Source organism: Desmodus rotundus, chromosome 3 (genome assembly GCF_022682495.2).
Source record: "Desmodus rotundus isolate HL8 chromosome 3, HLdesRot8A.1, whole genome shotgun sequence".
Lineage (NCBI taxonomy): Eukaryota > Metazoa > Chordata > Mammalia > Chiroptera > Phyllostomidae > Desmodus > Desmodus rotundus.
This window is the reverse complement of record NC_071389.1, coordinates 44,143,554-44,156,043: the sequence shown is the minus strand read 5'-3', so window position 1 is coordinate 44,156,043 and position 12,490 is coordinate 44,143,554. Positions and strand designations below refer to the sequence as shown.

General features: G+C 31.9%; 1 protein-coding gene across 3 annotated transcripts in view; it reads right to left on the bottom strand.

Moving 5' to 3' along the window:
- EFCAB7 (EF-hand calcium binding domain 7) overlaps positions 1-12,490 on the bottom strand; it is a 50,604-nt gene that overhangs the window by 30,781 nt on the left and 7,333 nt on the right. For all 3 annotated transcript variants that reach the window (XM_045199449.2, XM_024565563.3, XM_045199448.2), the window contains exons 3-6: positions 11,043-11,254; positions 10,345-10,431; positions 9,578-9,773; positions 9,010-9,131 (exon numbers count right to left, since the gene is read on the bottom strand). In XM_045199449.2, the coding sequence (XP_045055384.1) occupies positions 9,010-9,131; positions 9,578-9,773; positions 10,345-10,431; positions 11,043-11,254 (617 nt within the window). The remainder of the gene's footprint in view (positions 1-9,009; positions 9,132-9,577; positions 9,774-10,344; positions 10,432-11,042; positions 11,255-12,490) is intronic.

Genomic DNA, 12,490 nt, shown 5'->3' with positions numbered 1-12,490 from the left:
GCCATTCCATGGATGTGCATAAGTGCTTTTCACCTTATCATTAGTAGACTTGCCAACCTAAAATGTAACACATATTTCTATTCTACTCCTAATGACTTCTAAAGATATTAATGAGGTTTTGAAGTTACTTTGTAATGAATGATTTTAAAATATTATCTGTGCCCTGGCTAGTGTGACTCAGTTGCTTTGAGCGTCATCCCAGGAACTAAAAGGTCGTGAGTTAGATTTCTGGTCAGGGCACATGCCTAGGTTGCAGGCGCAGCCCCTGGGCAGGGCATGTATGAGAGACAATGGATCGATGTTTCTCTCACATCAATGCTTCTCTCCCTCCCTTCCCCTCTCTCTAAAACCAATAAGCATGTCCTCAGGTACAGATTTTTTAAAAAGGGGAAATAATCTCAAAGAAAAAAAATTATCTGTAAGGATATATAAATATAACAAATAATAAGCTCAAGCCTCTAATAAGATAACTACTGAAAAAGTATGCATTTGCTGTATAACAATAATATAAAAGTAGAATGAATCCATTATAGAAAGAGTTATATGGCACTTAAAAACGAAAACATAATTTACACTGAGACTGATTTCTCACTCACTTTTCAAAAAGGCTAAATTATCCTAACATGTTCTTATACATCATATTTCTATTATATAAATCAAACTTATTTTCATGTTTTACATTATTTTCATAGCACCAAATACATCTAAACATAGAAATTTAAAAATAGGGGAAAACCCCTAGTTTTACCAACCTCATTAGATTTTTATATAATTTTTCCTAATATTGGCCTTATATATAAAAAAACTATTTCTTACATTCTAAATAACACTATTTTATGCCTTTTTCATTAAAATGTTACATCTAAAGCATTTTGCTGTTGAAAAAGAAGTACAAAGTTGGGGGACTCATGCATCCTGATTTCAACACCTACTACAAAACTACAGGAACCAGAAGAGTGTGGTACTGACATAAAGACAAATATATAAACCACGGGAGTAGAATAGAGGGCCCAGAAATAAACTCTCACATTTTTGGTCAAATGATTTTCAGCAAGGGTGCCATGACCATTCAAGAGGGAAAAGGACAGTATTTTCAACAAATGGGGCTGGGAAAACTGGACATCCTTGCAAAATAATTGATTTGGACCCTTACTTTAAACCATATACAAAAATTAATACAAAATGGATTGAAGACCTAAATGTAGGTACTAAAACTATAAAACTCTGAGAAGAAAACAGTGGAAAAGCTTTATGACATTGAATTTGGCAATGATTTCTTGACTATGACACCAAAAGCACAAGCAACAAAATATACACTGGACTTCATCAAAATTAAAAACTTTTGTGCATCAAAGGACACAATCAATATGGTGAAAAGCGTAACCCACATAATGGGAGACAATACTTGCATCATATATGAAACTAGCTTTAATATCCAGAACATATTAAACATTCTAACAATCATAATAAAAACAATTTAAAAAATGGTTATCAGAATTGAATAGACATTTCTCCCAAAAACATACACACAATGGCCAGTAAGCACCTGGAAAGATGCTCAACATCACTTCATCAGGAAAATGCAAATCAGAACCAGAACAGGATACAATTTCATAGCCACTAGGATGGCTATAATAAAAACAAAACCAGAAAATAGCAAGTGTTGACAAGGAGGTGGAGAAATTGGAACCCCTGTAAAAAAGTTTGGCAGTTTGTCCAAAAATTAAACACAGGATTACCATATGATCCATCAATTCCACTTCTGGGTATACATCCAAAAGAATTGAAAGCAGAGACTCACACAGATATTTGTATGCCATCTTCACAATGTAGTATTCACAATAACCAAAGGATGAAAAGAATCCAAATGCCCAATGATGAATGAATGGATAAATAAAATATGCGTATTATGCAGTATTATCCAGCCTTAAAAAATGAAATTCTGACATATGCTGCACGTGGATGGACCTCAGACACAAAAGGACAAATATTGTATTATTTCACTTATACAAGACACAGAGAGTAGTTAAATTAAGACAGAAAGTGGAATGTTGGTTGCCAGAAACTTGGGGAGGGGGAAGGGGGGGGGTGTTTCATAGGCACAGAGTTTCACTGAAGAGGATGAGAAAGTCCTGGAGATGGGTGGTGGTGATGGTCACACAGTAACATAAATGTAACACGACAGAACTGCATACTTAAAAATGGTTAAAATGGTCAATTTTGTGATGCGTATCTTAGCACACTAAAAAAAGTTGCTAAGCAATATTGAAAATTTCAATTTAACTAGTTCTATAATTACCCATTTAGTGGCATACCCTTACTTACCTAACTATTTCTAAAATGTTGGATATTCAGGTCTTTTCCAATTTCTCATCAGTACAGACATGCTAAAATAACTATTATGTTATCCGTGTTTTTCTTCTAATAAGTAATATCCTTCAGAAGAACTTTGAGAAAAAAGTATGATATTTTTAAGGCTAATTACTGTGTTCCTACATTGCCTTGTACAACAGTGATGCTAATTTTATGCCACCAATGGTGTATAATGGAGTCATTCTGCCACTGCCGTAACTTGGTCAGTAGCATTATCATTAAGAAAGTTGGGTGGGGGGGGATGATTTCTTAAGCAAGGTGTGAGTACATGAAATACTTATTAATTTACATATATGGCATTATGATGATTTTTGCATTAACCTATATTAATGCAGTAAAATGCTAATAAAATGGTATAGTAATTTTTGCATTAATTGTAATTTCTCTGATTACTAGCATAGCTAAATATTTTCCCATATGTTTATTATTTGTGTCTCCTTTTGTGTGAACTGCCTGTTCATCCCCTATTCTCATAGCACAATTGCAGACTTGGTATTTTTCTTACATATTTTAATAAATTCTTTTCACTATTTTAGATATTAACCGCCCACTGTAAGCTCTGATGCATGTATTTTCCTCTATTTTCTCTATTTCATTTTATCATACTGTTTGGAGACCTAAATGTAAGTACTTTTCAACTCATGTAACTTTTACATCCATCTACTCTTTGGTGATTTCTTATTAAACTGAACTTTAAGAAATTGCCATTATTGCTGAACTATTACTCAAGCTTTCAGTTAGTAATTAATCATGCACTGTCACAACTTTGGGGTAAAAAAGATATGTGTACTTTTAATTCTGAGAAATTAAAATGAGACCTCAAGTCATTGGAGTTCATCTTCAAAAGTATATTGCTCGTGACAGAAACAAGTCGTTATATATGATATTTCAACAACACCCCTATGAGGCAACATGGGGTAGATATAAATTAGTCATTTTAATAAATAGAAATTGAGACTTTTACAAAGAGTCTGCAGAAATATCAGGTCTAGAGTCTAAGACTTTTAGATCAGTGTTTTTACTGTTAGATCATGTTTCCAAAAGAAAATATACTCAGAGTACTAAATTCAAACATTTTATAACACAATGAGGTTTAAACTTGGGCTAGAGCTGAAAGTTCAACTATTAATGATGAGTGAGAATATGTACAGACTTTCATTTAGCCTCCCTGTAAATCTCTTGGATGGGAATTTATTATGAACTAACAGATGCTGACATTACCTCAAAGTCAACTGGCCTTAATATAATCAACATGACCTTGAATGAAGAACATTGCTACAGAGAAAAAAGGAAAAACATACTTGCATTGCATTTAGATAAGTTTGAACTAAGATTCTGACATCAAATGGAAAACTTTGTTTCCTTTCAATCAATTTTGACTATAGTATTATCAGATGGAATTTCATCTAATATATTTTATAAACATTTTTTTATATTTACCCACTTGGAATGGTAAGGGGTACTAGGTTAGAATTACAGAACATTAAAGTTAAAAGAAGACTAAAAAGCAATCCAATGCAGACTTCTTTTCTGATTGGTGAAAGTCTGAAAATAGTGATATGTTTGAGTTACAAGTCTCATTAACTGTGGACCTAGAGCTGGAATCTACGTCTCCTTACTTTTTCTCCAAACTATAAGCTATACCAAAAATTCTATTCTTTTTCACACTTAATTACCTGCCATGATTTTTTTTAAATCCAGCATTTAAATAAGCTCCATGTTGATGAATTATCATCATAGAGTATGAGAAAACATTATCATGTGGAATTATCCATACACTGAAGTGTTAAAATAAACAAGTTATTTAGTTTTCTTACTAAAAAGAAAGGTAGATTTTAGTAGCTAAAAATTCTTACATTTGTATTATAATCATGAGTATAGCAAACACCCCACTGTTCAAAAAATATTTAAATAAAGCTAAAAAATAATGCACTTCACCAGATGCACTGGCAGTGAACATACTTCGCGGCATTTGGGAAACTCAAAAATGGAAGAATTTCTTCATGTGCTGATGGTACTTCTGGGGCAGGGCCATGAGCTGACTGGAGTAGCTGCTGGGAAGTGAGTTAAACATTTTTATTAGAGGTCTTTCCTAACTCCCAAATCTAGAAAAGGTACAGGTAGAAGGGAATTTATCAGTTTCTTTGGAAAGACAGCCAACCTGCATACTGTAATACAGGATTAGGGAGGCTGGAAACTTTTAGGACAGCAGCTGTTATAAAATAGAAGATGAATGTCATATTATTAATAGCAAACAAACTTCAAGTAACAATCAGATTATTATGTATACTGAATAACATTACTAGGAGAATTTGGAGCTCTCCTTTTTAAAAGGAAGCACTCAAATTCTTAAGATCTGCCCGAATTATTAAACACACAATGCTTATTCAACCAAAAATTTCTTTAAAACAAATACACTTTCTTTTTTTAAAAAAAGATTCTATTTATTTATTTTTAGAGGGAGGGGAAGGGAGGCAGACAGAGAGGGAGAGAGACATCAATGTGTGAGAGAAACACCGATCGGGTGCCTCTCGTACACCCCCAACTGGGGGACCTGGCCCACGACCCAGGCATGTGCCCTGACCACAATGCTCAACACACTGAGCCACACCAGCCAGGGCAAAACAAACAGACTTTTAAACACACTAAGTTTTTTCTGTAAGACCTAGACTAAAATGTTATGAATTAAAAGAAAAAAATTGGCTGTCTCACTCAAATAGATCAATTTGAAAGGATTACAGATTAATTAAAAAATGAATGTTGTGAGAAAAATGGAAAAGACTTCATTTAAAAAATAATTTAGAATGATAAGAGTAAGAAATTCCACAATAATGTAACTTTTGACATCGAGCAAAAATAAAATAGTAGTTGTAATTCTTAGGTAGGGCATAAGGTGGTGCTATATTCTACCAATTCAGGTAAATTCATACAAAAGGAAAAAGAACTGTTAATTCATTTGTCACATACAAATTTTACTTATTTTGCATTCACAATGTACAAGGAAATGCTGAAAAGCACAAATAAAAAATAGTGAAGCTGAAAATTCTAGCTATCAAAAACAAATCCGTAAAGTTAGATTTTTCTTGGAACACCTTAGAGAACATGGTTTGTTTTGACATAAAATTCTGTATTATCATTAAAGATTTAGGTAAGGTAGAATTATTAAGCAATCATCACCATCATCATTATTGCTGTTTGACACATACTGATTAGAAAGCTACTTGTTTTTCATTGACAAATAGGTAAACAGTATTGAACTTTTTGCTTTTAAAGAATTATAAACTGTACATAGTTTAAAAAATGTAAAATAGATTATTATTAAAGGGAAAAATTGATATGGATTGCCATCTAATTGATAAGTCAAATTGATCAACATTTTTAAAATATAAGAAACTTTTGTTAACAAAATTAGTATTTGGTGGCTTCACAAAAATTAGACAACTACTTCAAGTTTAAAATGTTTACATTTGTATTGTTATATATATACATATATATAAAACATGTGTTATACAACACATACATATCTGTAAAGTAGATATGTAGGTACAGTCTTAATTAAAAGTCTGGATGTAGGAAGTTGTGCATCCTGGAGTTTACCACACCTTGTTTGGGGTTTTCTCTTATTCTAGTCATGACTACTAATTAAAGCTATTCTTCTCTCAAAGAAATATTCCTGACACTCCTTACATATTATAAATCCTAAGCAAATGGGTAGAATTCAGGATTACAAAAAAGAATAGTGATACAGTACCTATGTATGGCCTCTAGAAAGCAATACAAGTATAGTCCCTATATGGGCCTTATTTTTCTCCTGGAATTCAGGTCCCTTACCAATTGTGGGGATTTATTATCTAAAATCTGGTTTATGTGTACCCCACTACAATAATTTTCTAATTTCTGAAAAGACCCTTCTTCTCCTCATTCCATACTTCTCCACTAGACATGAAACTGAGGTACTCAAAATTGTTTAAAATAGATTTAAAGTATGTGAAGAGAATTAATTTAACAATTCCTTTTTATTTGAGATTTATTCTATCACTCTCAATTAAAACAAATTAAACATTAACTATACTCATAACCAAGTACTTCTCAGAGTTGTTATAAAACTTAAGAAACATATTAAATTTATGAAATGTATAAAGTAACTTTAAAGTAAAATGCGAACAACGCTGGCAGGTGTGGCTTGGATGGCTGGAATGTTGTCCCAAACTGGAAGGTTGTAGATTTGATCCTGACCCAGGCCAGGCCAGGGGCCCTGTACAGGAGGCAGGATATTTCTATTTCTCTCTCTCTCTCTTCCCTCCTCCACCCTCCACTCCCAAAGCAACGAAAAAAAGTGTCCTCAGGAGAGGATAAACAAGAAAAGTAAAATGCAAACAAATGAATCCTGCTGAAAAAAAAAGGCTCATGGACTTTTAAAAATTATTTTAGTTCGTCTAAGATATATCAGATGGCAAACAACAGTGGCAATAACCAGATCAGAAATAAGATATAAAACGTCAGGTAAGTAATATGAAGGCTACAAAGTATTTCCTAAAGACATTCAATTTTACATGAAAGTTACTGAATTTGAACATTGACAGTATGCCATCTTCTTTTAATCATTAAATTCTCCTAGTACCTTTTACCTAATTCCCAATTATCAGCACCATTCCTTGCTCTTCATGTCTCAAATGCAAAACTCACTTGTCTTTCGCTGCACAGTTGCTGTGGCCTACACACTACTCGGGCATTGTCTATTAGACAGTCTCTTCCTCACTACGTTCAGGTGCCTCCTTAACTATCATGATAGGTCTATCATTACTTTGTTTTATTTGTTTTCTCTTTTTTATCTCTATTTCCACTGAATTTACGGGGGTGACATTGATTAATAAAATTACATAGGTTTCAGGTGTACGACTCTATAATACATCATCTGTATATTGTATTGTATATTCACCTCCCCAAGTTAAGTGTCTTGTCATTACTTTATATCTGATAACTCTATCAGCCTCTCAGATATTCTCCCTAATTTGAGGTCTCTCACTGTATATAATAGAATAACTTTTCTTAAAATACACTTTTATTATGTTATTCCTTTAAAAGACCTATAGTCATTTCTTATTTCTGTAATAATATTAACAACACTATTTTTTATTAAAGTGAATACTATGTCCCTGGCATTCTGCTAAAGGCTTTATATATGTTAGATGATTTAATCTTTCAAAAACACACTATCTATAATTATACACATATAGTGAGTCTCAGGAAGCTAAGACTCAGAAGGACTGCTGACTAACTTGCCAAAGGTCTCCCAGTTACCAATTCACAAAGCTAAGTTCAAGCACAGATCTCTCTCTCCAAAGCTCTTAGATTAGCACTTAAATAGTGTTTGGCACAGAGTAGTCACTCAATAAATATTTGTTAAATAAATTAATGAATAAAATAAGTACTATGCTATATTACCATTGTATATTAATAATCAAGACATTTTTCATTTTTTTCAATTCAAGGCCCATATTTTATAACTAAAAACAATGGATGGCATACACTTACCTTATTAGTAAATATTTGTTGAATAAAACTAAATTAAGGAAATTATATTAGCGTGGGCCCAATTAACATGAGAATAATACAGAGTAAAAGTCTTATCAGTGTCCTAATATAAACTATAGTAATATTTATTTATATCTCTATGCTAGCTAAACTTATACTTATTTACACTTCGAATCAGGTAAGCAATTATTTAACTAAGTTAATTTTATTAACATTTACTTTAGTTGCAAAACACAAAAAGCTTCTATTGGTGGAAAATAATATTGCTGGAACACAAAATATTGTATGTGAACATGTTGGACATACACACCAAATTGCTTAGGGTGTATAGATTCCTAAACAGTCTGACCAAAATTCCTTGGAGATAATGTTTTAAAATTTTAATATAGAACAAATGTCACTGTCTAGCAATTTAAAGATATAAGGGACTTCAGAGTTCAATTACAAATACAGAGTTGTTATTTGAAACAAAAATGTAGCTCTTGAGAACAATCAGTTCAGTTTTCTAACAGCAGTTATAGTATGTGGTCATAACCATTTTTCCCCCTTTTACGGAGGTCTCTAGGTACACATTTTTAATGTATCCGAGCAGTTTCCAGTTAATGTTTTATATTTCTGTAGCTATTATTTTCTGTTGAAAGAAAACTAGTAAAGGTTGAATCTAGAAAGGGAAAACAAAGGAAGAAGATCAATATTAACACTCTACAAATATTGACTTAGCAAAGTGACTTTGTTGTCTTTCTCTCATAGGAACTGATATTGAATGAATGATTTATTTATAAGAAACACCCATGAGGAGTATTTATTAAAACAAAAAAAAAATGCTTGGCAAAGTATATAATTAGATAACCTGTTAATCAAGTTCAAAAACTGAAGAGTCAACATTTTCAAACTGAAGACCTTTTAATATTATTCTTGCCCATCATTTTCACTTTAAAATATTAAAACTGGTATATAAGTAGAAATGCTGCAATCCACAGAAAAACCTCAAAGAATCACTTCACAAACTTTTTGTTCTCTGTAGATACCAAATAGCTATTAATAAACTTCATGTCAATTTTTTTCAGAAAAAGTCTTATATATTAATTTAAAATACTATACCTTTATTGAGCTTGGCTCAGTTAACTTTGAGTTTTGGTTACTATTGGCCCCCATGGTAATTGTGAAAGAAACAGACGTTTTGAACTTTCTGGTGGTTGCCAGTAAAGAACTCCGAGTGTCACCTGTAACAAGTAGTAGTTATTTGGTCCCACATTATGAAAAGCTGTCAATAGCAATAAATATATTTTAAAAAAGTAAGTTTGTTTCTAAACACAATGTAATATAAAATGTCTGTGTTCTTGTTGTTCTTCCTATTGAAATATAGTCAGAAATTTTATATTTATCAGACTTTAATGGTCTCTAATTTATGGGCTATCAATAAGATTCTTTATTTCAATTTGTCATCTTTTAGCCTGAATTTTAATATTAATGAAGTATAATGAGTACAACTAAGTCAAGTGCCATAACAACATTTTACGTCAATAGATTTTTACAGTTAAGAAAATCTAGAAACACTAGCTGACAAAACTTGGATTCCCATTTGTTTTATCACTGATAAATGAAGATGGAAGGAAAAATTAACCCTCCATTCTTAATTAAGAAAATTTTAGTGTCAAAAAGTAAATACCTTTATTTGAGAATGTTTCCTGGTCAGTTTTCCTTACGATTCTAGGTGATGGTTTTGGTCGTGGTGGTGGGTCCTTTTCAGGGAACCCTTCCATGAGGCTCCCAAACTGTTGACGCTTCAGTTTGCTGTCAACCTCCAGTTTTTCTAGAGTAGTTTTGAGACATTGCTCATTGGTTGTCATATATAATTTACAGAACTACAGGAAATAAAAAAGCAGTCCAGTAGGTAAAACATTCCATCATACATTTGGGAGGAGAAAGCAAATGCACATTAGTAGGCAAGGAACAGGCTGACAGATGGAGTACGTTTCCTGTTGAACTAGGGTACTCGTTTTATTTTCGTGAATCAGACTGACCACCCTCAAGCGACCTAGTGAAATGCAGCCATGATTCATCGAGGAAGTCATACTCTGAGTGAAAACGACTGTTACACAAAGACAAGTGGTTTATTATTAGTTTTATATAAGACATGTGGACTCGCATGTGTTCTAAATAATTCTATGATTCTTCCACCCCCAAAAAGACATATTTCTGAGGAGAGTCTGCAAGTTTGTGTATGTGTGTATTTGTGCGAACATGCATGCAGTTTAACTTGGTCATGTTACTTTAATATAGTCATCAGATTACAATTGTGGGACTGGAGAGATTAAATTTCAAGTACAATCAGTACACATATATAAGTATGTTATTGCCAACATTAAAAAGATGTGCTCCTTTAAAAACACTTCATTGTAGTAAGCAAATTTACATTAGTATGAGCTTACGTACCTTGATGTAGTCAAATTTGCCATCAGCATTTACATCGGCCAAATTTATTATGGCATTCACTTCTTCCAGAGTCATCTTCTCACCTCTCTGAAAAAATATAAGATTTATTTTAAAGCAACATGACGATCATTTTGTTATGCATGGGGAGAATGGAAATTCATTTTAATCTCTTCTACAAGTTTGAATATATGATTTCATTATAAATCTCAGAATGAGTATTATATCAAGAATGAAACATATAAAATAAAATTTCACAATTTTACTGTTTTGTAACTGTGCTGAATTTCAGTTTACTAAATTTGAACAATGTGTAACATAGATCCAGTAATAACTGCTATAAAAATTAGAGTAATGATACTTTCTCAAACTGTACCAAGAAACAGAATGGATTCTGAATCCCATTAATACTTTGTTTCTCTTTTACTTATCAAATATGATTCACTGCAGAGTTCTGAGCTGGAAAGAATTGCAAGGAAACACAAGGGGATTGCAACATGGGCTCAATTTTATACTTTATCTTTTATTTACAAAGCACCTTTCATCCAGAAGGATCCTTAAATACTTTATAAACAACATATTGTGATTCATTTCACCTGCCAATGAAATAGTTATTTTTAATGTGGACTTTGGTTGCCAAAGGTACATTCCAAGTTGTTTTGCAAAATACACATATTACAAAAGTGCTTCACAGATCTTACCTTTGTGAGAAGTTTATAAAGGTCAGTGTGTAAAATAAAACCATCATCATTTACATCTAATTGCTTAAATGATTTTAGCAGTTCTGCTTTTGAAGTAGGTTTTTCCTTTCTTAAAATTATACAAAAATCATCAAAATTCAGTTTGGCAGTTTGAGGAGTCCAATACTTATTAACAGTCTTTTGGGATGGATTTCTTCCTGCATGCTGAAGAGCTGCCCAATAAAACAAGTATTATTTTTTATAGTAACATTTGGAATTGGTATTTAAGTATATTTTTCTTTAAATCATTATATATGATAATGTTAGACAAAAGTACACAGATGCCAATATATTACCTTTGGTTTTGATAATCTAGTGATATCAATGTATGCCTGACTGTAAAAAATAAACAAACACACATATATGTTACCAGCTACAGATTCTTGATTTATTAATGCTACAATTAAATAAATTGTCCCTATTTTGATAATTAGTCCTCAACCTACATAGTTTAATTACCTGACAATATCTGATTTACTTCACTACTGTGATTAGAGAGATTAAAAACAAACATTAATGGTTTTGATGACATAAGAATAACTGCAAACATAATAAATTATTACTTTTTGTGGTTCAAGAAATATCTTAATAAAATGAAGAAATAATTAGTTTGAGACTAGCACTGTCACCAAGGCATAATACCTAAAATGTTCATCATTGCTAGATATTGAGTTTCAAGACATTAATCATGTCCCAAATGTCAAAATACATACATGAAAAGTATCTACTAACATCCACAGCCCTGCTAAAAACCAAGAATGTCAACATACTTTGAGAAAAGACTATTGTAGAGATGCAGTGGTCAAATCACTTTTCATTTTTAACCAGAACATTTAAAAATAGTCCTATAACCACTTATTCATTGGACATTCCTATTTTAAAAGCCATGAAAAATAAAGAATTATGTGAGAGAAGCTTTGTATGTTTTATATGTCATATCAAACTAACATATAATGCTTTCAAACAATTGTAGATATTTTGTAAACTTGAATAGGAATAACTTGATAATTTGTAAATAAATCTCTGCATATTAAGACTCAATACTATCTAAAATGAATCAATGATAGGTTTCCTAAGCACTATAAAAGAAATTAACAGAATTTTAAAAGGTATAACTGTCCTGAATTGTGCTATCAAATTATATTATAAAACCTTATATTGAATGTTTCAAACTGTCTTTGGTGAGACTTCATTAAGATCATACACTGTCAATGAACACTAAAATTATAACCTGAATATTATGAAATAAAATATAATAAAGGGATATATATATCCTGAAGGAAACAGAAATCAGATCCAGGTAATAGATACAGTTATCTGTGAGTCCATTATATTGGACACTCACTGTGCACAAACATAACACAAAGTGACTTTGTTGTTTTGCAGAGATCCAAGCTTCTTGGCTCCTA